The following is a 25,469-nucleotide window of genomic DNA, read 5'->3' on the forward strand; positions in this document are numbered from 1 at the left end:
TGTCATCCTACATAATATAAAATAACAGGGGGTAAGCACAATAGAAATAATTGCTGTGATTAAATATGAACAAAGTGCTTGATAGCAAAATAAAGCAACATTGCTACTGATTCGGTTACCAAAGTAGCAGGGCAGCATTTTACGTTCACTAAAGATTATCAATCTTCATGTTATTTGTAACAAATGGCTGAATATAATAAAACATCGTGTGATATGTTTATGCAAAAAAAAAAAAAAAAAACTATGATGGGCCATGTGGCACTTGGTGCAGCAGACTATTGCAGGTTCTTGCATCTGAAAGCCACGAAACTAGTAACATTCAGGGAGTGAGTTCAAAGCAATTCACAATGCTGAGTATTGGCATTCTTACTTGCTGGGATATGGAACTTAACAATGCCATCCTTAGGCAAACGGGACAGATAATGTTTCTACTTGGTACTCAGGGTGCCACTGTAACGTATATCGTTATATATGATCCTTCCCTTGTGACTTTAGTCTCTTATGAATTAAGACAGAGCTTAAGTGTTGCACCCATGCACAAGATGATACAGACACTGCCCATGAGAACTTGCCAAACAAACAACAAAAGCACTTCAAGAGAAAGGGGGGAGATCACACAAGTTCAGAGCAGCTTCTGATGCAGTTGATGCCAGTGGAATCTGCTTTGAACCTACATGAGGTACTCTATTCCACTATACAATGCTAAGTATTCTGAAAAATCATATCTTACATGTTTAAAATTAGGCACTTACAACCACAGAATATGGTTTTCTACTTTAACTCCCATCATTCACTTTCCCTATACTAAATTCTGAATACACATCACAATGTATTTAAAAACTAATGTAAATAGAAAGACCTTGAAAATGATTTAGTTTCCAGACTACATTTTAATGTGAAATGGATTTGCAACTTGTTAATAAAGCTCCATCCACATTATTCCCCAGAAGAAGGAAATATTCTGTGGAAAACTCTGATGTCAAAATTCCAAGAGTGATGAAAGGAAGTTAAAAGTAGCTGTGTTAAATAAAGGTACCTATGTAGAATCAGAGATGACTGAGTCTACCCATGCAACAGAAGTAAAATGTTTACCCAGGTCTGTTTACCAGAAAGACCACAGAAGTCTGGCATAGGGCATGGCTTCTACTAACTTGCTTATTGGAAGCTAAAGGCAACAGCTATAGTTGCAAGACAGGCAAGCAGTACATTATCTTATCCATATTCTGCAGTATGTATTATTAAATGCATCATAAACAAAAAGAATAAAATAGGAATAAAAATACCATTTTTAAAAAGACAATAGGATTATTCTCATTATTCTGCCCTAGCATCTCATAAAATTGAGCTGTAAAGATAGGCCTCTGTGCAAGAATTAAATTTATAAATGTATTAGCAGATGTCGGAGCTGAGAAGCCACATCTAATAATTTACATTTTCCTGGGGGCAGCATAAAACCAGTTTGGAACATCTGACAGGACAAAACAGACTTGACGTGAGTCTTAAACACAATAATACAGCACAGCAACAGTCAGAGTAAATTAGAGTTGTCATTAAGTTCCACTGATAGGATGAAATTTCTGGAAAGCAGTAACACATCTAACTCACCAGTAATTCTTTTTCACACTATAAATAAGTAACCACACCTGATACTCTTAAGTAATTGTCACCAATAGATGTTTGGTAATGATTATTTATGCCACCGATTAATTAAGAAACATTGACAGTGGGCATTATTTGAGAATATATCTGGAATGCATAAGAAAATTTATTCTCGGACAAAATATGGTGAGAGATGCACAATTCTTACCCGCATTTATGTGAGACATGTATCAGGTCAGTACTCCTGACAAACATGCATTTATGGGTTAGAAGTACAATTTGTTGCTGGACATACTACCCATAAACTAGCTACGTGGGGCTGGAATGAATGACTTTGCTTTACTGCCTTGAGAACCTGGGCAGCTACACAGGTGAACGTGAGGCCAATATTACAACCCAAAGTGATAATGTAGCCATAAGTATGGGAGAACATTATTAAAATAGGGAGGTTATTGCACTGTACTGAAAATTGTTTCTGATCTGGCAGATGTGAAAGAGATTGTGTGAGTGTTAAAAAAGAATTCTCCTATAGCCTGCACAAAAAGGAACCTCTTAAATAAGGATGGGAAAATGCTTCCTACAATCAGTCTATTTACTTTACCAAAAAGTATAAACTAATTGTAGTCTGCTCCCATTAACAAGTGGGGAAAGAATGTTAAAAAAGGATGCTGAAGTCTAGCAGATAAAAGATAAACAGACACAGTGACTCAAAGTTGAAGCTCAATAAATGTAACACAAGCAAATAAAAGATTTTAAATATACAAACAAAACAGTGAGGGTAATAAGCCACTGGAATTATCTTTTTAGTTGAGATTGATATGCTTGACACTTCAACTCTTCTTCCCTGCACTGAAACAGACCAGAGTCACACAGGACGTTGGCTCCTTCTATTGATAATACTGAAAGAGCTATAAAGAAAAAAAGGCCTTTCTAAAACACTTATTGACTCATCGAAATGTGCACAAGAGCCAAAACACGAAGGATCCTGGTCACCTTTTCTCTGCTGAACAACTGTTAACATTGCCAAACAATTCAGTTTCCAATAGTGCCACATCAGGCTGCTCTACCCCCGGGAGGCAGGTTTTTTAACAGTAGATAATTATTATCCATAGATAATTCAGCACAAAATTGAGTAAGAATTAGATCTAAGACATCCAGCTCAACAAAGTCACAAAACTGAATTATTTTAGTTTTCGTTCATAACACTTTAACTTCTCCTTAACCTCAGTTAGCTGCCTGTCAATTTTAGTCCAGTAACTATTATTTCAGATTTAATTTGTTTAAAAAAATGACTAACATTTGTTACTAAGAGTAACAAATCTGGAATATGTACTTATGCAATCAAAACTCATTAAGGTCTCTAAGCAGCATTTTCATTCTACTGGATATGTCCAGAGAATATCCAACTTCTAGGTGACAACCTAGAAAGAAGATCAAAATTTTAACTCAGACCTCAAATACAGTTATCATTTTACGTTTAACTGAAAAGTAAATTCTTTTAGCCTAGCTTATATTTCTAAGCACCATGTCCTAAAATTAAACTGTTACCATAGTCTCAGTGGTGCACTTGCAGCAAGTATTTACAATCATTTTGCCTCCATATTTCAGTAAGAAATATATTCTGCAACTATCAAGTAGGGGTAATTAAAGGAAACACAAACCACGTAACTGTAGCGCTCTTAGACAAGCCACTTCGACTTCAGATCTGTAATATAGTCTGTCAAGCTGCCTACATGTCACATAATAATAATAATGGCTCGTTCCATGCATTCAAACTAATAATCCCCTGGCCCCTTGTCTGATATTGCAATGAATTATGACATCCAATTAAAGTACAGACAAGCATAAAGGAAAAGGCATAAGAATAAAGATGAAAAAAATAAGTTAAACCCAGGAAAGTTACAAAAGGATTCCAGTTACTCTATGAGCAGTAGATTAACACAGAATAGATGGAGTGGCTTTTCCAACAAGTTGCAAAAAATGTAGGTGGAGATCTGAAAGCTCAAGGAGAATGCTACAAAAAAGACCATAAGCAGTACCAGGAGAGTGAAAAAGCAGTAGGTGACAGAAATACTGCTGAGATATGCGGAAGAACAAAAATGTAGCATCTGAACCTAAACCTGCAAAGTTAGATGGATCTAGCAGAGGCTACAAAGGAAGACGCATGACAAGACAAGATTTCTCCTAACCTACTGTAAGAGAAGCATCATTGGGAACCAAGGAAGAAGAGCTGGAAGAGCTGTCAGTATGACATCATAATACAAAAAAAAAAAAAAAAAAAGGATTTATTCCTAACAAGAGGGCAATTAGACTTTTTGTGATATATCTGAAATCACATCTATACAAAACAAAAGGCTGAAAATTAGCAAAGGAAGAACAAAAATCTGAATACATACCACAATGCATATAATACAATATAATATATATATATGTGCTAGTTATGATATTGCAGAGTATTGCTTTCATTCTGTGAATGGCTATATTCTATTTTTAATATGTATTTTTATATATAACACATAAATATATGCATTACATATACATTATGTATGTATATATATATATATGCATAAATACACACACACTCCCTAGGCTGTAACTGTTCGAAAAAGATCTAGTAAGTCCCAGCTGCACAAGATGCACTCCTACTAGAAGCAGCTGTCATCAGATTATAGAGGTGGAAGAGTAACCAAAAAGGTAATGAGGTAGCTCTGTAGATTTAGCCAGTGCTCCTGACCTGCCACACTCACAGAACAGTTAAAAGGTTAAAAAGATGCATGAAGATCCTGCTCTTCCCTGATCTCAGAAATGGCAGCTGCAGTAAGCGGCCTATATGCAATACCTCCCTGCTAATGAGGCACCACCCCTGTCTGTTGAGATACCCTGATTCAGAATATGGTATCACAAAAATAAGCTAAAAATGCAAAAAATAAGCTTAAAAAGCAAAAATAAGCTACAAAAATAAGCACTGCTAATGCTGAACAGAGCACACAGCATCAAATTCCACCTGTCTTTCCTGCACTGGAAGCACACACTTCTCCAGCCTTAAGACAAATTTTATGAAAAGTTTGCATTAATTTCTTCATTATTCAGACCAGCATCCTTCTTTCAGAAGTGGCTGAAAACTCTGAAGTTAGTCTAACTTTGAGCACAAGGCTGAACTATGTGACTTTCAGTGGTCCCTTCTAACCTTAATTTTATCTATTAATCTATGATTTTAAATGCTGCTTACAGGGGGTACATAGGTGGAACAATTTTATGCACTTAATTCTTTAGGAAACCTACCTTTACACCCACTAGTCTTCAACAGTATGAAATTATGTCTCAAACTAATCAGTCCATACCTGTAGCTAAATCTTATTTGACATATTCTCCTTGAAAAATGACAAAAAAAAAAAAAGATTATTTTTTATTAAATTGTTTCACAGAGTGAAGCAAACTAAAATAGAAATAGCTCATTAGAATTGAGGTAAGTGATTCTACAGCAAATAATTGCTTAACAGTTTATCTGTCCTGGATTCTTCTTTACAGTACAAAACAACTTTGGCATTTAATACATCCTTCTACTTCTTCACTATTTTTATAAGCTTCTAATAAGCAGAAACTTAATATCTGACACTTTAAGTTAAATGCAACTGGCAGGAAGTCATCACCTCTGCAAATCGTTTACATTTACAAGATTACAAAGTTCAAAATTCAAGAAAAAAAAGAAGATAAATGGAAGAGTTAGTTTAATAAGAAAACTTAAGATACCGATTCTAACACTAAAAAAGCTGGTTATCCTCTCAAAACTTAAGCACAAGTATTTACAGATCTAGACATACAACTCCTTTTACATCCCACAATTGTCATGTTACTGCAAATATCTTAACTGGTTGTCAAGTTCCACAAAATCATGAAACCAAACAAAAAAATGCATCATATGGTCTGAAGTTGGACTTGATGGGTCCCTTGTGGGTCCCTTCCAGCTCGGGATATTCTATGATTCTATAATTCTTCCAAGTATGTTTCCTTTTCTATCCCTGAACAAGTTGAATTTTCTTCTTTATAGCATGTCAAAAAAAGTAGTAAGCTGAGACACAGAAATTGTGTAGTGTTTCTAAAAAGCCACTCCACAGTCATACAAAAGAAACCAGGTGACACCTAGAAAATTCTTAAAAGACATTTTGAAACTAAATGTCTCCAATTTTATTTCAAAAATTCCAAGTGGGTAATACCAATAAATATTTCATGGAATCATGGTAATCCACACATAATTCCTTTTATATTCAGAGCATAGCATTGTAATGAAAGATTTTATTATCCAGAAAGAGAGTATTTATACAAATATACCGATTCATCTATTAATTGTATTGCAGTGGTATAATAACGCACATGTGTACATGCAACTGAAAAGGACAGCAGACAGCTGAAATAACTCAAGAGAAATAATACGTACAGCACACTTACTCATCTCTAATTTTACACAGGTATTGGATTATATGCAATAAATAACACTTATTTTACATGGAATTTTCACCTCTTTGCCTGTTATAAATTATTTCTAAAAATTCCTTAAAACATTACCATTACATCTAAAAAGCATTACCATTACATCTATACTGATTCAGATGGAAGAGGTTCTTAAAATTCATAACCCTTTGAGCCCAACCCATCAGCCAATTGTTCACCCATTGTGTCATGTTTTGGACATGTATGTTGGGCATTTTGTCCAGAAGGACACCGTGAGAGACAATATCAAAAGTTTTGCTGAAATCCAAGAAGATTATATCAACTGTCTTCCTTGGTCAACTAGGTGGGTGGCCTTGTCATGAAAGCAAATTAAGTTTTCTAAACATGACCTTCACCTCATGAACCAACAACTCTGTGACCAACGACTGCATTGTCTTTCAAGTGTTTTTCAGTAACTCCCAGACTAATCTCCACAATTTTACCAGGGATTGAAGTGAGACTGACAGCCCTGTAACTACCACAGTCTCCTTTCTCAGTCTTCTGGAAAATCGGAACATTTGTCAACTTCCAGTCTACTGGGACCTCTCCAGATTCCCAAAAACATTGAAAATAATTGAGAGAGGTCTTGTAATGACATCAGCCAGCTCTCTGAGCACCCTGAGTCAAATTCCATTGGGCCCCATAGACTTATGTGCATCCAGCTAGAGCAGCAAATCCTGCACACGTTTGGAACTGGCTGGGAGTTTATCGTTCCCACAGTCACAGTCCTCCAGCTCAGGGCTCCAGGGGTCCCAGGGCCCATCATTGGCATTAAAAGACAGAAGTAAAGAAGGCCTTAAATGTGTCTACTTCATGTTCCTGTTTGTAAGCTGACCAACTTGATCAAGTAACAGACCAATGTCTCCCCCGGTCCTCCTTTTGTTGCTAACACACTTTAAAAAGCCCTTCTTGTCATCCCCCATGGTATTGGCCAGTTTCAACTCTAACTGAGCTTTGGCCACATTAACTTTCTCCCTACAGTGGTAAACAACATCTCTGTAGTCCTCCTGTGCCTTGCTTCCAACATCCGTACACATTTCTTTTCCACCTGAGCTCTACTAAAAGACCCCTGCTCAGCCAAACCATCCTTCTGCCCCACCTGCTTGAGTTCCAGTATTTTGGAATTGACCATTCCTGTGCTTTTAAGAGGTGGTACTTAAAAAGTGACCAGTACTGATGGACCCCAACACCTTCAAAAGTAGTTTTCCAGGGGAACCTTCCTAACTAGTTCCCTGAGCAGCTTTAAGTCTGCTCTCACCATATCCAGGGGCAAAATTTTCCTTCTGTCACCAAAGATTTTAAACTTGACTACTTCATGGTCTCTGTGGCCCAGATGGACACTACCAGTCACCAAAAGGTGACCATAAGGACCAGGACAGCTGATCTAGAGGTTACCTCTTAGTTCCTTAAAGAATAATTCATCGGTGTCGTCATGCTGTCTGGGTGGCCTTTAGTAGTCTCCCACAATGATATCCTCTTTATTTGCTTGTCCCTTAATCCTTACCCAGAGTCTCTCAACTATGTCACTGCTAACTGCAGGCTCTATACAGTCCAGCCCCTCCATTGCATAGAGCAACTTCCCCTTCTGATCTGGTTTTCATTTAAGCTCCATTAACAGAGTCTCTGTGAAACATTACCCCCAAAATCAACCAAAATGGTACAAAATTTAAGGCACCTGAACCTCAAATGCAGAATCAAAGCAGAAATTTACAGAAAAGCATCTTTTGGAATCCTCTAGTGCTTCAGACATCCGATCTGCAGGTGCTCTGTCCTCAGACATTTCATCAAAACTGCCCTCTGATAAGATGAGGTATCAGTAAGTAGGTCGCTCAGCTGAAACACTGTGGAATATACTAAACTTCAAAAGGAGCCTGTTGCAATTTTCAAGCACACAATTAAGAATGGACTGCCTAATGTCGTATAATTATGGGTTAATCATTGCCTATGCACACTTTATTCTTCCAGAGAAATGACTTGCTAATGAGTTACCAGTTTACACAACAGTAACATGAGTCAATGTATTTTTCACTTCACTAAGAAATACAGCCTCGATAACCTTACCAGAAAAGCCTACATAACATGAAAAAGCAATTTAACTCTGCAGAACAAGACACAGAATTTATATTTTGATGTGTTGCAGAATAGCTAGGATCAGTAATTACTGCAAGTCAAAACACAATACACTCTATCAATTGCTGAAACACAAAATATGCAAAATATTTAAATACAAAATGTGTGGTTTTGTGCTGATCAGTCAATCCAATCTGTTCTTTTCTGATGAAATGCCAGAGCCAGCACAAGGAAGAAGATGGAAGCACTTCATGCCACAGTAGGACAGAGAAAAGAGTAAGATATCCTGTGTTTGTAAGTAGTAAGCTGTTAATTTGATTCATGTATCATAAAATCATACTATAAGGATATTCCTGTTCTTCTTTCCATCTCCTGCACCATAAAATACTGCTCCTCTGATTGTACCTGCATGAAGGTCTGAGTGCCACAATGCACATCATGTGTAGGAAAAGTTCCAGATTAAGAAGAAAAAATGCAGAGAAACGGGAAAAAAAATGAGGATACTTTTAGGCCAGATCAGTTCCCTGAACTATTTCACAGCATGATCCATGAGCAGTTATGCCAGCAAAGCAACAACACTGCCAATGGATATGCCAGCTATAGGTACAAGCAGGGAGGAATCCATACAGTGCACTTGCAGTTAGGGGAGTAACTTGTCAATCAGCAGCCTCATTGGTGTTATTTTTCCTTCCGATTCACAAGTTCAGCTCTGTGAGCAAGTAAGTTCACAACCCTTCAAGTCTGCTTCATGTCACTGCAGATGTACTTAATGCCTCAAAGCCATAAGCAATTAACAGTGAGAATAAAGCAATGACTCAAAATTATTCATTACATTTGTTCCATGTTCAAGCGCCTCCCAAACTCTGCAGCTTTATACTCCTACATTAGGGATTATTCAGATTTTTTTTGATGCACAGCAACAGGAAAGAACATCAAACAGATAAATCCTTGAACATCATTTTGAAAACAGAAGGATTAAAAAGTAAATGGGATATCACTTGTGATACAGCTCTTAAACTGTACTTAAACATGGCTTGTTATCACAGTATCTACACTGTGGAACATTTTGGTGTTCCAATTAACAAAATACACCTTGTCAACTGTGTGTTGTTGCATATCAAAAGGGGGGAAGAAAAACATGTCAGTTTCCTGAAAATAATGGGGAGATTTTTGACAATGTCAAGCACCTTTACCTACCTATTGTCTCTGAACTGAGTGCTAGGAAAGGGATGCTTTTCCACCTGCCTTTTCCCTGTTTTCACCCTGAGGAATTGTATCTTACAGAGATTTCAAGTCTGTGACCTGCTGGACAGATGTGAAACAGGCAAGGAATACATGGAGAAATAGCCACTCCACTCAATGAACATGACAGAAAATCACTGGCTCCTGTTGAAGAAGGCACCTCATAAATTAAATTCCCTTCTGAATCATACTACACATATTAATACGATGGGCCAAAATAACAAAGTAATGAATACTTTAAAAAGTTGAGTTTTGATCCGCAGTTCCTGCTAAAGAACTTTTATATATGTGTATTTGTTATTAGGACATATCACCATTTCATTTTATTTGTAAACATACAGGTGGGAAATGATGAAGTGGAACAAAAGACAAAAGCAGGCTCAATGCATTTTAAAATTATTGCTAGACAGGGAAAACGGGATTGAACTGCCAGTAATTGAGCATGATATTTGGCATTGTTCCTCTGTCATCCTGAGAAAGATTCATCACAACAAATGCTAGATATATTTCTCATCTTTCAACAAACCAATGAAAGAAAGAAAGAAGCACTCCTTTGGCCCAATTCAACTCATCCAAAAGGAAATATCTAAAATAGATCAAACGAATTGTGCCCTTCCTTGCTTATAAGGAGTCTAGCTAGGATGACCATTTCAGGTGCAGAGGTCTAGAGAACAGATGTGAGGCCCTGTCCCAGGCTGCCCAGAGAAGCTGTGGATGCCCCATCCCTGGAGGTGTTCAAGGCCAGGCTGGATGGGGCTTTGGGCAACCTGAGCTAGTGAACAATGTCCCTGCCTGTGGCAGTGGGGCTGGAACAAGATTATCTTTAAGGGTCCCTTGCAAGCCAGACCATTTTATTATTTTATGTTAAAAAAAGATGACTCAACTCATGTAGCACCTTGCACCTTAAGCCATGTATCACCTAAAAACTTTAGAGCACAGACCATCACTTAGTTTTATGTTGTAAATGGCATTAAGGATCTTCAACCAGCACTTCACACTAAGTGTTACTGTAGCATAAGTAACTACAAATATTTTAAATTAATATGTATATATAGATCTTAAAATTCTTCCATTTTACTTACGCTTCAGCTATTCTAAATATTTTATTGGCACCATGCCATTAAACAGTGTAACAGATCTGGTAACCGTCACGTTATCTTGTGCCTAGCTGTTTTGCATCTAGAATTGCTCTTTTCTAAAGCCAAGTGGAGTTAAAATTGGGAAATATTTAGACAGGCACGACTGATAAATTCAAGTGAATAATTGACTTATATTCCTATTAAAATTACACAGCAAGCTCAGGCAAATTTTTTTTAATGGAAAAAGCTCTCTAACAGCTCAGTTCATACTCAGCTGGATCAGCCATTCAAATTTGTTTCATTTCAAGCTAATACTCAAAACAGCTGACAATTTCACCGATATCTCCACATCCATATTCACATGCAGTATTTCTTCATTTTTACAGGAGCACCATGGCTTCTGGAATATAGCCCTAAATTAAGCCGGACATACAAGAAATATCTTTATTTTTTCTATGAAAGAGAGATATTATTACCTCTCAATTCCAGCTTTATCCATTCTATTTGGTGATGCTTTTCAGCAGCTTTTATCAAATCACTATATATATATATACATATATATATATATATATATATATATATATCTCACTACTACCTAAAAATAAATCAAGAGCAACTTATTCTTTAAAAACTAAGTACTACTTAAATTGTTCTTCTCTATTTTATTCCTTCACTTCTTCATGGATTTGCTGCCACCGCTGACCAAGGGACCAACATGAAACTACAACAAGGGAGGTTCAGGCTGGATGTTAGGAAAACGTTCTTAACCAAGAGGGTGGTCAGGCACTGGGACAGGCTCTGCAGAGCAGTGGCCACAGCACAGAGCCTGATGCAGTTCAAGAAGCACTTGGACAATGCTCTGAGCAAATGGTCTGATTTTTGGGTGGTGCTGTGTAGAGCCAGGAGTTGGACTCCATGATCCTTGTGGGTCTCTTCCAACTCAGGATATTCTGTAATACTATGATCCAGATGAAAACTATTTTCTCAATACTTCATTTTTTTGTAATTCTTCCAGCACCTCCAGCAAGCACAGTTTAATCTTTAATACCCTTCCCAGGTAATACAGAATTAAAACTTTCCTAGACATCAGGCAACAAATTTACATTTACATTAATCAAAAAAATGTGTATGTTTGCTCTATCCTAAATTTATTAATCACAATTTAAACAGAGAGGTATCAATAAAAGTCTTGACGGTATCAAAAAAAGTCTTTAAAATCAATAAGTTTGATGCTCTTATCATCAATATTGACTAATGCTTAGCAATTGAAGCAGATGATCTCAAGGTCTCCCATCTCTGAGCTCAGCTTATTTTCTAGTTATTAATACAAGAGAAACGTAAGGTTCCTGGTAAGGTTCCACAAAACTTCTCCAAACTGCCCCCCTGCCAAAATTACCATGATTTTAGCACCAGGTAAGAATGGAAGAGTTAAATACTTTCATGATATAACAGCAACTCATTTCAAGCCATTCACTACACAGGACTCATTTGGGTAAAAGGTTTTTGTCTTGTTCTTCCAGACAAACTGGTCTGTCAAAACTTTTACAACTCTATGTAAAGATACTAAAAGGAATTATAGAGCTTTTTAAAATTCAGCCAGGATAGTCCAGATTTTTCAGAAACAAACGGAAAGGCTTCACACTCATACAATCAATCCCAATGTCCAGTAGCAGCAATCCCATCACGCAAGAAGCTCAGCAAAACTATGGAAAGATTTGGGCAGGGAGCTCAACTTTTATCCAAGCAGATACAGCAAACACAGACCCAAGCTATCTTCGTGATGCATTTTAAAGATATAAAATCACCAGGAGCACTTTCACGTTATAAAAATTCCACCCCAGCAAATATTTCAAAGAGAAAAATGAATAAAAAGCATTTACACTTCAAATAAAAATACAAATGAAACAGCAACAGAACCTCCTGAAACTAGATGGGTGCAGTTGTACGATCAGAATACGATCAGATAGATTTTCTGTCCTTTTATGTCTTACAAGATGTGTCCCTGAACTATCACGGATGAGCTGAACTGACTCACCAAAGGACAACAGCTGGCCAGTCTCCAGGCAGGGGCTGCAATGCAGGCAGCTTTTGGAGATCCTCAGGGACGTGATGACCTTCCAGGCATGAGGTGAGGGCAATCCACACAACACTGTGCCCCCCTGTTTGCTCTCAGTGCTTTCCAGTCCTGTGTGGGCTCTCATCCCACTACCTCTGTTTGTATTTGTTCTTAACTTCTAACTTCACCCCACTGCAGTGATGCATAGCCCAGCTTTCAGTCATATTTCTGCTTACCTATCCACATGCCCAGCTCCCACCTGCTTTCAACAGCGACCAAATCTAGTTTCCATCTCCACTCAGGACTTTCACCTGAAGTCTAGCTCATCCCTCCAGAGCCTGCCAATGCACAAGGTGCTCATTTGAGTTTGTAAAAGAGCACCTTAGTATTATGATTTATGCAGCGTGGTGTGATCCTTCAACTTGTGACAGCATACATGGTGAATGAGGAGACGTACGTCTCTTGCAAATGAAATGGAGAGAAGAGTTCAATATCAAATGAAGTGGAAATCTTTAAATTATTTAAATTCAGAAGTATCTGACTTACATTTTTACCCATGCAGTTAGATACTATTTTCACACTAAACTAAGTTGGAAGAAAGGACAAAAGCAGTAGGGAACAAGGTCTGTCAAGTCACTTGCACTCACTGTGTCATCATTCAAAAAGCAAAATAAGGGATTTTAACCAAAGGAGAAGTATGCCTTTGACACTCTCCCAGGAAAAATACTCCTTAGTATTTGCTTTTATCTTGAATAATAGCGTCAATCTCAAAAATGCTGCTAAGAACAGATCTGAAATTTCAGATAGCTACAGATAACATTGTTTTTAAATCTATTTATAGCTTCCTTTCTGAAAAGGTAAAAAAAATAAAAATAATAAAAAAAGACTTTTATTAAACAGCTTTAATTACCAATTCTGTCTAGAAAGAGTCAAGGTGATCTCACTGTTCATCAGGAGCTGCTCAGTTTGCAAAGAGCAAGGCTGACCTGCTCCCAGAGTGACCAGCATCCAACCCAGCCAGGCACTTCCCAGCAGCTGCGTTCTTCCCCGTCCCAAGCTTGAAGGTTTGGTTCATATGGGCCACATTAGGGGTGAAGTGTATGTTGCACACTTCAGATAAGATCTCTTTTGTGAAGCACAAGCAGAGGAAACACAATGAACAAACCTAAAAACACAAAGCATGTTTGTGACCATCCTCCTGCAGTACTAGGTGTCAAGAAATGATCAACTAAATAATGGAAAACCATAAGCAAAAGGAAAATTTTTGGATGCACACTGCCTCTCTAGCAATTTGTCAAGTCCTTTCTTTCTAATAAACCTTACCAGAACAAAGAAAAAAACCTTCAGAGTATGATTTTTCCTAGAAAATGTTATGACATACTGCAATAATAAAACCATGACCTCACTGATTTTTATTTGAAAAATGCAGCCCCCCCAAAAAAAAAATTAGCAATAAATATCAACTGATTTTTCAAATCTTCTTTTTATAGGCTAGTGTGTTATTAGTAATGCAGCTACAGTTTCTCTATTTAGAAATAAATTTGTATATTTTAAGCAGGCAGAGTCCCTTTCATCAGTGCATGACCTCTGAATAGTCCAGACATTACAACATCTTCTGTCACCAACATGAAACTGATGTATCACTGAATTCTCTTCTAAAATTCAATTTCAAAGGGTTTTTTGTTTGTTTGCTTTTTAAATAAAGAAACACTTCCTGAACTTTATTAGGAACCATCTTCTGCATTTAGTGAAAGTGAAGCATTATTTAAATCAGTTTTGGTTTATAACCAGAATTCAATGAAAATGAAATTCAGAGAGAAATGAGAAGCAGAAGGGGAGCTTACACACAATGTTGTTGGGGGAAACAGAATAGTAGAATCTGTATAAACCACTTGGTAAAAAATGAAATGCCAGCTAGGATAAACACAACAGACCCTACAACAGCCTGGTAAATATTAAACATGTAAGAGTAAGCTTTCAGTTGTACATTTCTGTGCCTTGCAGTGAACACTTCAATACTTTCAGATATCCCAGTAACATCTGTAGCAGGTCCGTTTTACAGAATGGCATCACAGATAAGTTTCAATTACACAAATTGGGTCCAATTTTGCATACTTTCTTTTTTTCTTTTTCTTTTTTTTTTTTTTTTTAAAGAAATAAAGATATAGCACCCACATTATATTAAATCATTTTTAAGTATTCATTTTGATCTCAAAAAAGAAAGACTATTAGCTGCTGCCTTGTAATGAAACAATCAAGTACCTGAAAAAATCACAATGGACAATTGTCTGAAAATAAAAATAAGAAGAGAAAAAGGATACCTACATACTTCTGGGAGAAAGGGACCCACCACAATCCATGCTTTATTGGATTCTTCCTGTCATGATTTACCCAACTGTAGTTAATTATACCCAAAGGCAACCATTCAATTTTCAAGTCTAGCTCATAAGGTTACCCCACGCTTATTTGCTTCTATTTCTTCTTACCTTTCACAGAGTCCTCTTCCAGATTTTAAAGTGAATTCATTTTCTTTTTTTACTTCCTTTTAAGATTGTTCCCCAGTTTTGCCTTCCCAGATTACGCATTAATAACAGAGCTCAATAATAAACTTGGAAAAAAAATAGGGCTGACTATCATGGAGTCATTTATAATTTTCCCCAAGTCGAACAGACAAATGTACAAACCTATTCACCACAGGCTTTGCTTGCACCTCAGAGAGCATCCTTCACCTACAAACACTCAAAACCTACAGCTGTAAACAACTGTTTGGATCTGCAAGTATTTTAGCTTTTCAAATACACCATCCTATTTTTATCAAGCAAAGCTATAAGGGACACATAAAGGGCAATAGAGAATGAGTGGAAGTGGAGGGCTACAGGACACCAAGATATAGTTATGGCTGGGGAGTTTATTGGGGTGGAAAGACACTAGAAAACATTTTGGAGCTTGAAGCATTTTGATCAAGGTGTCTCTCAAGTGTTACAAGAGCTGTTCATCCATCCTCGATCTTAAAACCTTAAGAGTTCCACTACACACCATGAACACTAAGTATCATATAGGCTACATCATGCTTAAGGAAATCTACAGTTCCTTATTCAAGAAAGTTTTCACTTTTTTTTTTTTTTTTTTTAATGTATTGCCCATAACAGATGTGTTTTCAGAGCAGCAAGTTATTAGAACAATGACATTTCCCTTTGCTTACTGCAGTAATTCAATTGCACCAACATTAAACAGCTTCTCTCAACAGGCTTAACTGTAAGAAGGTCTCACTGGATGTTCAGGTTCCTTAGACAACAGAATTATTCGATGCTGCCCAGTGTGTTAACCACTGCTTAGTGTTCACCAAGAGAACTGAATGAAAATCTGTATTTGCCCTTTACATCAATATTTTCTCCCCTGAAAAAAAAAATTATTTAGCATTTTTTGCTTAACTGTAGCTTTTGATTCTTTTTGAAACAAGCATCTGGTTTTAGTAAAAATGGTGGAGTCATGAACTTTTACTGGAAACAATTTTTTATATCACTTCTGAGAAAAGCTTCAAATGTTATTCAGCACTTTTGATGAGAGCTGTAGAGAACTAACTTCCTCCTCAGTTCATCACCTTCAGAAAGGTTGACATGAATGAGACCGTGCTCACCATTCATGCTCACCATGGCTACTGCTGTCTCCAGTGTTTAGACTAGGTGTGAGAGAAGCCCAGGTGCAACAGGAGGGATGGGAAGAAGTAGAAAGAAGTAACAGACACTGAGGGCAGAGATGCAAAACTACTTTAGAGCACTGTCATTGAAAGTAACTGGCCCTCCATGAACTCTGATCAAATATCTATACTTGCCAGTGCTAGTTTATTGGCACAGGGCGGCACACCACAGGCTTAATCCTGAGGCTGACAAAACAGAAAAAGGTTTTCTTTGTGAGCAGCACATATAAAATCACATAAAGAAATGTTGACACGAAATAGCAATATGTATTTCTTCAAAAATGTTATTCTAAAAAAATATTTTCCTATTGGCAACAATTATTGGCAGAGTATTATTGATGGAAGATACGTCACACCTACTAAGAAAAATGTGCTTAAAACATAATACACCATTAGATTCACAAGTTCATGAAAAACATACTGAATCATTGAAAAAAAAAAAAATCGTATTTGCTAGCCTCCAGCAAAATATGTAAAACACAAGCAGGCCTCAGCAACACACAATAGCAAGCTTTTTATGGGTGTTCTGTACATACTTACAGGTTGAGCAGACTAACAGTGTTCTCACCGCAAGTTCACAGGGTAACTTCCACTTCTGTTCCACTTTGGAGGTGATGGCTGGAATGAGGATCTCTGCAGGAACGTAGTACTGGATCGAATAGGTCACAAAAATCCCGAAGGAGTATAGAATTTTTACAGACTGATACAACCTGTTCAAAACATTTACACACATTCAGGTAAGTTGCAAATTCTTCATTAAAAATATCTCACTTTTTTTTTTCTTTTAGGTAATTTTCTAACATATGAATTTGAGAATTCATTAATAGTTAAGTAAGTAAACCCTCATATTTTTAATTACATCCAAATTCTTTATCTTATATTTAAGTTCCGTATATTTAACAAGCTTTTAGGCCTAACAAAATGCACTCAATGAATTTTTTTCTCTTCTCTGTAAGTTTTACAAAAAAGTCTCCATAGTTGTTAAGTTGTTAACTAAAAGCACTGGTAAAGTGACTATAATTTACTTCCCCAGGGCTATTCTTGACTAATGATGGTAGCTTTTTTCTCAAAGTATATATCAAAAAAATACACGACAAATAAAACATCCCCCTCCAAACAGATGGAAGTTGTAGACAGATTGTTTCTAAAAAGACTTTTCACACTGGAGAGAGGACATCTCAGGAAATGTTACTTATTAAGATTTGAAGAAGTTCCTTCTAAAGCTGGAAAATATCTGTAAATGTAATTTTCTTGTTGTCTACAACCTCCTCTTCAAACACACCAGATACAGAACACTATTAAATTATCGTGCCATGGCAGAAAAGAGAAATAACACTGAGGAAGTTCAGCTTAGTATTGTGTCATATATTATGAGTTGGTGCAAGTGTAAGAAATGGCCCTGATATTGAGAGTCAATAATGTAGGAAAAAAAACAGTTTTGTATCAAAGTATCATCTGTCACAGAATTTCATAGGGTTTATAGCAACACAAAGGAGTACCAAGTTCTACTGCTCCAAGCTGTGTCAAACTTACACCAGTAGTGGATTAACAGTATATGTTACTATGGAAAAGAAAGTTAGTTTGATCAAATTAAATGTTTTATATTTTTTTTTTTAATAAAAACCTCCCCAGGTACCTTGTGACCTAGAGATTTCTATGCTTGTATTGTAACCTGTCTGCAAACCCAATAACTAATCAGGAACCTTGCATGCATTAATAAAATAAACTTTACTGGGACTGGAAATCAACACCTTATATGTATACAGTGAGCCATATGCAAGGTAACTGCATCTTTGATGCAATTAGAGCTTGTTCTAAGCTATAATACAAGGTTCAGTATCAGGAGTGGAAAACTGCAATGTTTTTCCTCCCAGATCTGCATTGCAGTTGTTACTAATCAACTCTTTTAGTAATGAAACCCATGACAAAGAACATGTATCACACATCTCTGGGTAGTAACCATACACAGCTGTCAGCACACCTATGAACAGATGGGCTTCAAATTCAGAATGACCTTCAAAAATCAGAGAAAAAGTCTGAAAAAAAAAAAAAAGATTGATTCCATAAGGAGATGTGTAAGTCTTTATCCTTAACTTGAAATGAAACCTTCAGAAAAGGTGGGTGGATAACAAACAACGCTGCTGTTATATTCACCTTATTCACAATATCTCATAATGTTTGTAAGGAATAATACCCAAAATACATGTGAAATGTTCAGCACTTAGAATGTCCTGGTTTGATGAAACCTCACTTAAAAATATGTAGAGTATTTGAGAACAATAATGAGACTAAACAGAGGTTTAGAGAATGTGACCTATTGGGAAAGTTTGTAGATGAGGGGTGTTTAGTCTAGAAAAGGTGACACTGAGGGAAGTTATAACAAAGATCTTCAGATACTTAAAAGATTGCTTTACAAGGTTGGCACACTGTCCTCCATGTCCAAACAAAAGAAATAATAGCAGGATTAAATAGCAGCAAGTGAGGCTTAGTTCAGTATTGGAAATGGCCCTCAAAGAGAAGAGAACAGTGAAATGCTGTCACAGATGACTACCTGCAGGGTTACAGTCTCCATCATTCAGCATTTTGACGGACGTGCTAAACACAGGAATGCTTTTGGTACACTGGCATGGTTTTGCATGGTTTTGGTACATTGGCATGGTTTTTACCAGCTACCCCCAACTAGCTTTTAATCCTCAGGCTTCACATCACCCCAAAACTTTACAATAATAATAATAATAATGACAGAAATTCAAATACAGGATTCAAAGCTTTAAAACACTGTAGTTCAAAGCAAGTGATTCCATTACACTAATTTTTTTAGCTCTACAAAGATTCAAATTAAGGCTCAAATTAAGAAATCTTTGTTTACATTGTTAAATTGACCTCACTGATAATTTGCTATTATATTCTAATCAGGAAAAGATAGCTCCTTTAAAATTTTTAAATCATTTATATGTGCTAGAAGAAGTTAAAAAAAGGTCCTCCCCTCCTTAGTCTACATTTTAGATTTTGTTGAACCTCTTAACATGAAAATTGGAAACTAGGTCCTCTGCATAATTATAAGGATATGCAAAACTATTACAAATATGTTACAAACCAGATAAATAACTGGATGCAAGAAAGAAAAAATATTTGATGTAGTAAAATAGAATGCTTTCATAAAGTTATTGTTGTTACAGATGAGGAGAAAAAAAAAAAAAAAAAAAAAGAGTTGAACACTACTCTCTTTTCATAAAGCCAATTTTCAACATATTCTAATTAAGATATTATGCTAACCAACAGTTTGTTCTGCAAAACACTTTCTAAATTAGAACTGGAGCAAATCTCTTATCCCAAGGCTCTGACTTTATTATTTTTGCAGTAGGAACAGTCCTCTATTTAAATGAAACTTAAGGACTTAACTGGTCTAGGGCCTGTATATGCCTTCTGATCAATTCTTTTATGGGGAAAAAAAAAAAAAAAAGCACAGCAGCAGAATTTTATTTTTCTTTATGAGGAAAGACTTATTTGTAAAACAGGGATTGTCCATCTGGAAATAAACACAGAAGCCAAATTTCATTGCTTAGCTACATCCCAGGCTCTCTTGCACAATCACTTTCTTCTGAAAACTTGTCTGCTCCTTGCATTTCTTTAATCCAATCCTGCCATTTACTGGCTTTTTATGTGAGGAACAAACAACAAAATGCTGACACACAGTTGACTGGAAATTTGTTTTGATAGCACAACTAATTGCACACATTTGCTCAGCAATGCTGTTTCAAGTAGACCCTCAGTATCGCAAAGCTGTAGATGGCGTCGTGCATCATAACCCACAGGTGTACCACTGAGCTGCTGCTCCTAATTCTGGGTGGGGCTCTGGGGTCCCATCCAGGGCGAGAGGAAAACAGACTATTTGTTATCTCTACATATGTGTACTGAGCAACTGCTCTGAGGTTATTAACTTATAGTGCCAATTCCCCACCTTATAGAGCACCAGTTTCCATCTCTTTTATTATCCCTTTCTTTGCATTACGTCTATAAAGGCATCGGGATAAATGCCATCTTATCACATCTGCACTGTAGCCAACAGCTCTTTGAAAATTCATATTTGAATTTAGACAGCAGCTCATAAACCTCACCCTGTTTGCATGAGCTCAACAAAATGCAACTGAGAAAGATGGTGAGCAACTTTATTCTGCATTCCTCTTCTCGCAGCATATACGATCATCGAATCATTAGGGTTGGAAATGACCTCCAGGATCATCTGGTCCAACCATCCCCCTACCACCAATGTCACCCACTAAACCATGTCCCCAAGCACCAGGTCCAAACCTTTAAAATTATGATGTCTCCTTCGAGCCGGAATCGAACCAGCGACCTAAGGATTCCCACAGGCAGTGCCTCTACAGTCCTCCGCTCTACCAGCTGAGCTATCGAAGGGACCTGCCTGCTGCCTCGGGCTGTGACACAGGAACCCACAGCTACCATTTAAAACAAACTTTTTACTAATTTTATCAATAATGAGCAATACCATGTAACATCATAACTGGAAGTATTTTCCCTTTCAGATGCATCACATAGACATAAAGGGATGCAGTAAGTGTTTGAAGACTTCTGTTTGTATTTTTTTTGTTTGATTGCTTTTTTTTTTTTTTTTTTTTTTTTTAATGTTTATGTGTGCTGAATTAAAGGTCACAATTAAATATGTATTATAAGCAATACACCTCAAAACAGAACAACTCTAACAAAATAAAGTAAAAACCCAACCAAACACAAAACAAACTAATAATAGGAATCCTAGCAAACTGGAAAAAAAAAAAAAAAAAAAAAAAAACAAGCAAAAAAAAAATCTTTCAAGACACATTTTCTTATCATCTCATGTATTTATTACTGGAATCAGGCAATTGAACAAAACTTTTGAAAAATACTAAAATAGCACAGTGACTTTAATACCTACCATATGCATGCATCTGTAGATGGATACAGAACAAAAAATGCTAAGCAGATGGAAGTCTTTAGCACTTCAGCATGTGACATGTGGAGCTCCCATAGCATTTTTAAAAAAGGTAAATAAAAATTATAACCCCAAGACACTGACAAGTATAAGCTTCATTTTCCTTATAGGAAGCTGTTTTAATACTTTATACACAAATTTGTGTCTAAACTATGAACCTGTTCAGCTTTGATGTCTTCTATTCCAGTTGTTTGCCTTCTAAACTCAGTCATTCCTCTAAAAAAAAGGCCACTATATCACCAGGATATCCACATTAAAACTAGCTGGTTTCAGAAATATAATATACTGTATATGCAAACTGTATGCATCATCCTTCTGTACCCTGGGAACTAGCTCCTGCTGGAGATGGAATCCTCTACTACAACAATCGACCTGATCATTCTCAATTCCTTCTAATGTGCAAGCAATTGCTGACTAGGGTCACTGCTAAGCCTTGGAAGGCACAGAGATAGTACACACAGTGCAATTTTAAAAGTCTAAGCACCTATCAGTGCTAAGCAGGGATGCATTGAATAAACCCTTCACCACATGCATTTTTTTTTTATTATTATTTTTCATTTTGCCTTCTAGATTAAGGATTTGAAAGTCACATTCTCACTTACCATTTATCTTGTGGCAGGTTTAAAGTGATGCTGCCTTTGATTTCATCCCCAAAGCGCAGATACCCCAGAGTGGCTAGTGAGATATACAAGGTCATAACTATCCCCATGCCGATGTTCAGTGCCTGTGGGAACCGCGTGGTGTCCTTCATTCTGTTCTCCAGTGGCAGTACCTGGAAACAGAGGGAGAGCAGTCACATTTTATGTCCTCACGGTACAGAACAAGAATATTTTTCTTCTTCCTTTCAAAGTTAATTTCTGAAATTTAAGGGGTTGTTATTAATAAATAAGATTACTCTACAATAATGTTTTACAGCCTGGAAGATCACCGTGTTTTATAAGCCATATAGAAATGCTCAGTCAATTACTGAAGAGCACCAACCAAGAAATGGTTGGAAAACAGCATCGTTTTGAAGATATGAAGCCATATTTATGGGTTAGGAAAACTAACAAGAGAAACTTATGGTGCCTGGATGAAAACGCATACACAATATGAGTACCATTAAGTTTTTGTAATGGATTATGCTCAGGATCCCAGAGTAATTCCCCAGTTTCTATTAGGAAGGTCTGTGCTGTCAGTCTCCATCACAAACCTATCATGCAGGTGGTTAACACACAAGCTGATGCTGAGCAGTTAGCTCTCCCTGGAGGGGAAGCTTGAGTGTATGAGCTCCTAGAATATGGAGCTGTGCTCTTAGTGCTCTTATTCATTTTGCTGACACAGGTGCGCCCAGGCATACTAAGCAGTGCTTTTCCTAAATGTAGAGTGGGTGCTTTGAGCCTGAACTGTAGCCAAGCGAGCTTGCTGGGCTTGCCATCACTTCAAAGTGAAGAAATAGGCACTGCAACCATTACTGTGTGCCTCTTGTTGGAGAAATTCCTTTTACGTGTATTATAAAGGGCATAGAAAAATGTGTGTAGTAAGCTCCAACATAACCTTGTAGTCACCAACACAGAATTTCAAGGCAGGACAGGAAATCCAAGCAGCAAGGTCACAATAAGAAGCAAATAGTGCTGCTACTCTCACCTTGAGTTTCATCAATGTAACGGAGGTTTTAATGTCTTAATGAAGATGCAGACCAAAAGTATGCAGACTTTCCTAGACAAGCACACTTTCCCCATGTCATTCAGAACCATACACTCATCTCAACCAGTTAATATGGGATACAGTCCCAGAGTACAACAGCTAATCCTCTATGTCTGCCTGTGAGTAAAACATCTAAGCTTCTGTAATTAAGCTTGGTAATGAAGATCTAGTTGGTATAGTCAGTGGAATTAAGACTGCAGTTCAGCTTAACTTTAAGTAGACATATAGCTTATATTCTGTGAACAGTATGGCACTGTAATGAAACTAGTTTTTAACCTCTGGCTTCCACTGAAGTGAGATTTAATGCAGACAAAACAGTTTCAGTGCATCAGGGCTGCCCTATAAACGCCACTCTCCATTTCACCCCAAACTGCTTTTGAAATGACTGAATCTTTACTGTTTCCAATTTAATAAATAATGAAAAAAATAGCAAGTTTCATCCACTAATTAAACAAACAAATTATATTTGAATTACCCCCATATGGCTCCAGGGCAATCCATTCCTCATGTTCACCCATTGACGCTTCCTGACCTATCACTGAGTATCACCACTGCTTTTCCATCCTGTATGTTCTCATCCTGTATTTCTCATAAACTGGAAGTCATAAACTGAAGAAGTCATTTCATTTAGGAATGAACACATCTCTAAAAAGATGCCCATTTGGAGGCATTTCCAAATTTTCTGTTCATCCTCGGTTAGTTAAAACACCTTAACTGAGAATCTTCTTTATAATTCAGAGCTTCCACTGCTGAAGTTTCTCCTCCAGTAAGCAGGATGTGCTTGCGCTGTAAATGACAGTGGTGTGCAGCAGGAAAAACACAAAAGGAGGAGATGTGGCTATAAGTATTAAATTTACTGCCAGGCAGGACAGACAGATTCTTTTGTCCTCAGTTGGGATTAGATTGTTTTAGCATATCACCTTATTAAGAACTTTGAAGAATTCAAATTACAGGAAATTTCCCCTTAATTTGGAAATTTCCCATTCTTGACTTCCCACAAAACATTCTGAAACAAAGAATCAACAGGCTGCATTTGGGCCTGAACAAGTAGTAAAAAATCTCGTTTGGTGCATACCTGTTAATTCTCTGGTGGTTATAAATGCAATTTATAAATATTTTCTGCCTAAGTTCTGCCATGTCCTACAGCTTCCAGGAGTCCCAATAGCATAAATTGTTACAGTCAGACTTTATTCCAAGCTACATCATCCCTGAAGAGCTTTAATGGCAAATCCTTGCCCAGCTTACAAATATGAGGAGACTCTTAATAAGTTCTCAGGCCCTGAGATTTAATTTCCAGGGGCTCCAGCATTCGTTTCCTATGTTCCTGGCAGGAGGGCACTGAACTCCAATACATATGCCAGGCATGAAAAACCTGGTGGTTTCCCACCAAGACTGCTGGCAGGAAGGGCAGCAAAAGCAATCTGTAGGAGACTGCTAATGGGGGGAAAAAAAAAATCCTGTGGCTTCACTGTCAGAGGGAGCTCAAATCAAAGACCTTTTACTGGCACCACTGGACTGTTCATTATGATGCCTTCGTTCAGACCAAAAAAAAAAAAAAGCCATGCTGATTTTTTGGTAGGCTACTCATAAAAAGAATACAAGAAACAAATAAACGTCTTACTTTTTGGCTATACCTTCAATAAAATAGCACAATATTGTATGTTTATGGCAAACGCTGGCTATGGCCATTATGAAGAATATTAAAAGAATAAAAGACGTTTACATGACTGAGCAGTCCAAGACAACAGATTTTAATAACTATCATTAGTAATAACATTTCACACATATATAGCACTTTACATTAAATTGTAGAATATCTTCCATTCCCTGTCCAGAGAAAAGAGCGTGAGGAAGGTGCATGAAGTGATTCCAAAGCAGGCAGAAACTGAAGGAGGCGTGACATGAGCTAGGGCTTGTTCTTTCTATGCCACTGTTGGGCAGCTGCTGGAGAGATTTTTCATTCCGAATTTCCTTTCAGTGCCTGTATAGCCCCAGTTGCAATGACTTCATGTAGCCTAACCTTTTAACTGACAGCAGTAGAGGTATGGCTCTGTTTGCAAATGCTTTCCAGGTTTTTTTTTGCTTTCTTTTTGGACCACCAAAGCTGAACACTTTTCTTGTCCTTTTTTTCTGGAGCCAGAAATTAATTTAATTCTTCAATTATTTTAAAATATTTTCTTAATGAGCTAAAAGCCTAATTAGATGACTGAATGGCTTTGAAAGAACACAAACACACCTCCAAAATTCTGTCCAAGACTGGCATTGGAAAATATTCTCTCAAGAGAGATGTTGCATTAATCCAGTATCTCACACCAAGATTTCGATGCTGCTCTTTGCTCATTCAAACAACCACCTCTGCTCTAACAGGCAGCATCATCAGCCTAGTCCAATGCCTTCCACTCTTCAGACTTATAAAAAAATCACCAAATATATAACTACTGCACAACCTAGTGATGTGAAATACTACGTTGAGGGATAACTGCAGTGAATAATGTTCTCTCCCAAGCAAGGTCACCAGAGGCAGAACACAGAACCATGAGGTCCAGAAGAAGAGTTAAG

General features: G+C 37.1%; 1 protein-coding gene across 1 annotated transcript in view; it reads right to left on the reverse strand.

Moving 5' to 3' along the window:
* Nucleotides 1–25,469, reverse strand: part of SLC36A4 (solute carrier family 36 member 4) — a gene marked incomplete at its 3' end in the record, with an annotated part of 64,792 nt that overhangs the window by 17,276 nt on the left and 22,047 nt on the right. Inside the window, exons 8-9 of the mRNA XM_084306119.1 lie at nt 21,827–21,996; nt 16,772–16,941 (exon numbers count right to left, since the gene is read on the reverse strand). Coding sequence (XP_084162245.1) covers nt 16,772–16,941; nt 21,827–21,996 — 340 coding nt within the window. The remainder of the gene's footprint in view (nt 1–16,771; nt 16,942–21,826; nt 21,997–25,469) is intronic.

Source organism: Netta rufina (genome assembly GCF_964035555.1).
Source record: "Netta rufina genome assembly, chromosome: 1".
NCBI lineage: Eukaryota > Metazoa > Chordata > Aves > Anseriformes > Anatidae > Netta > Netta rufina.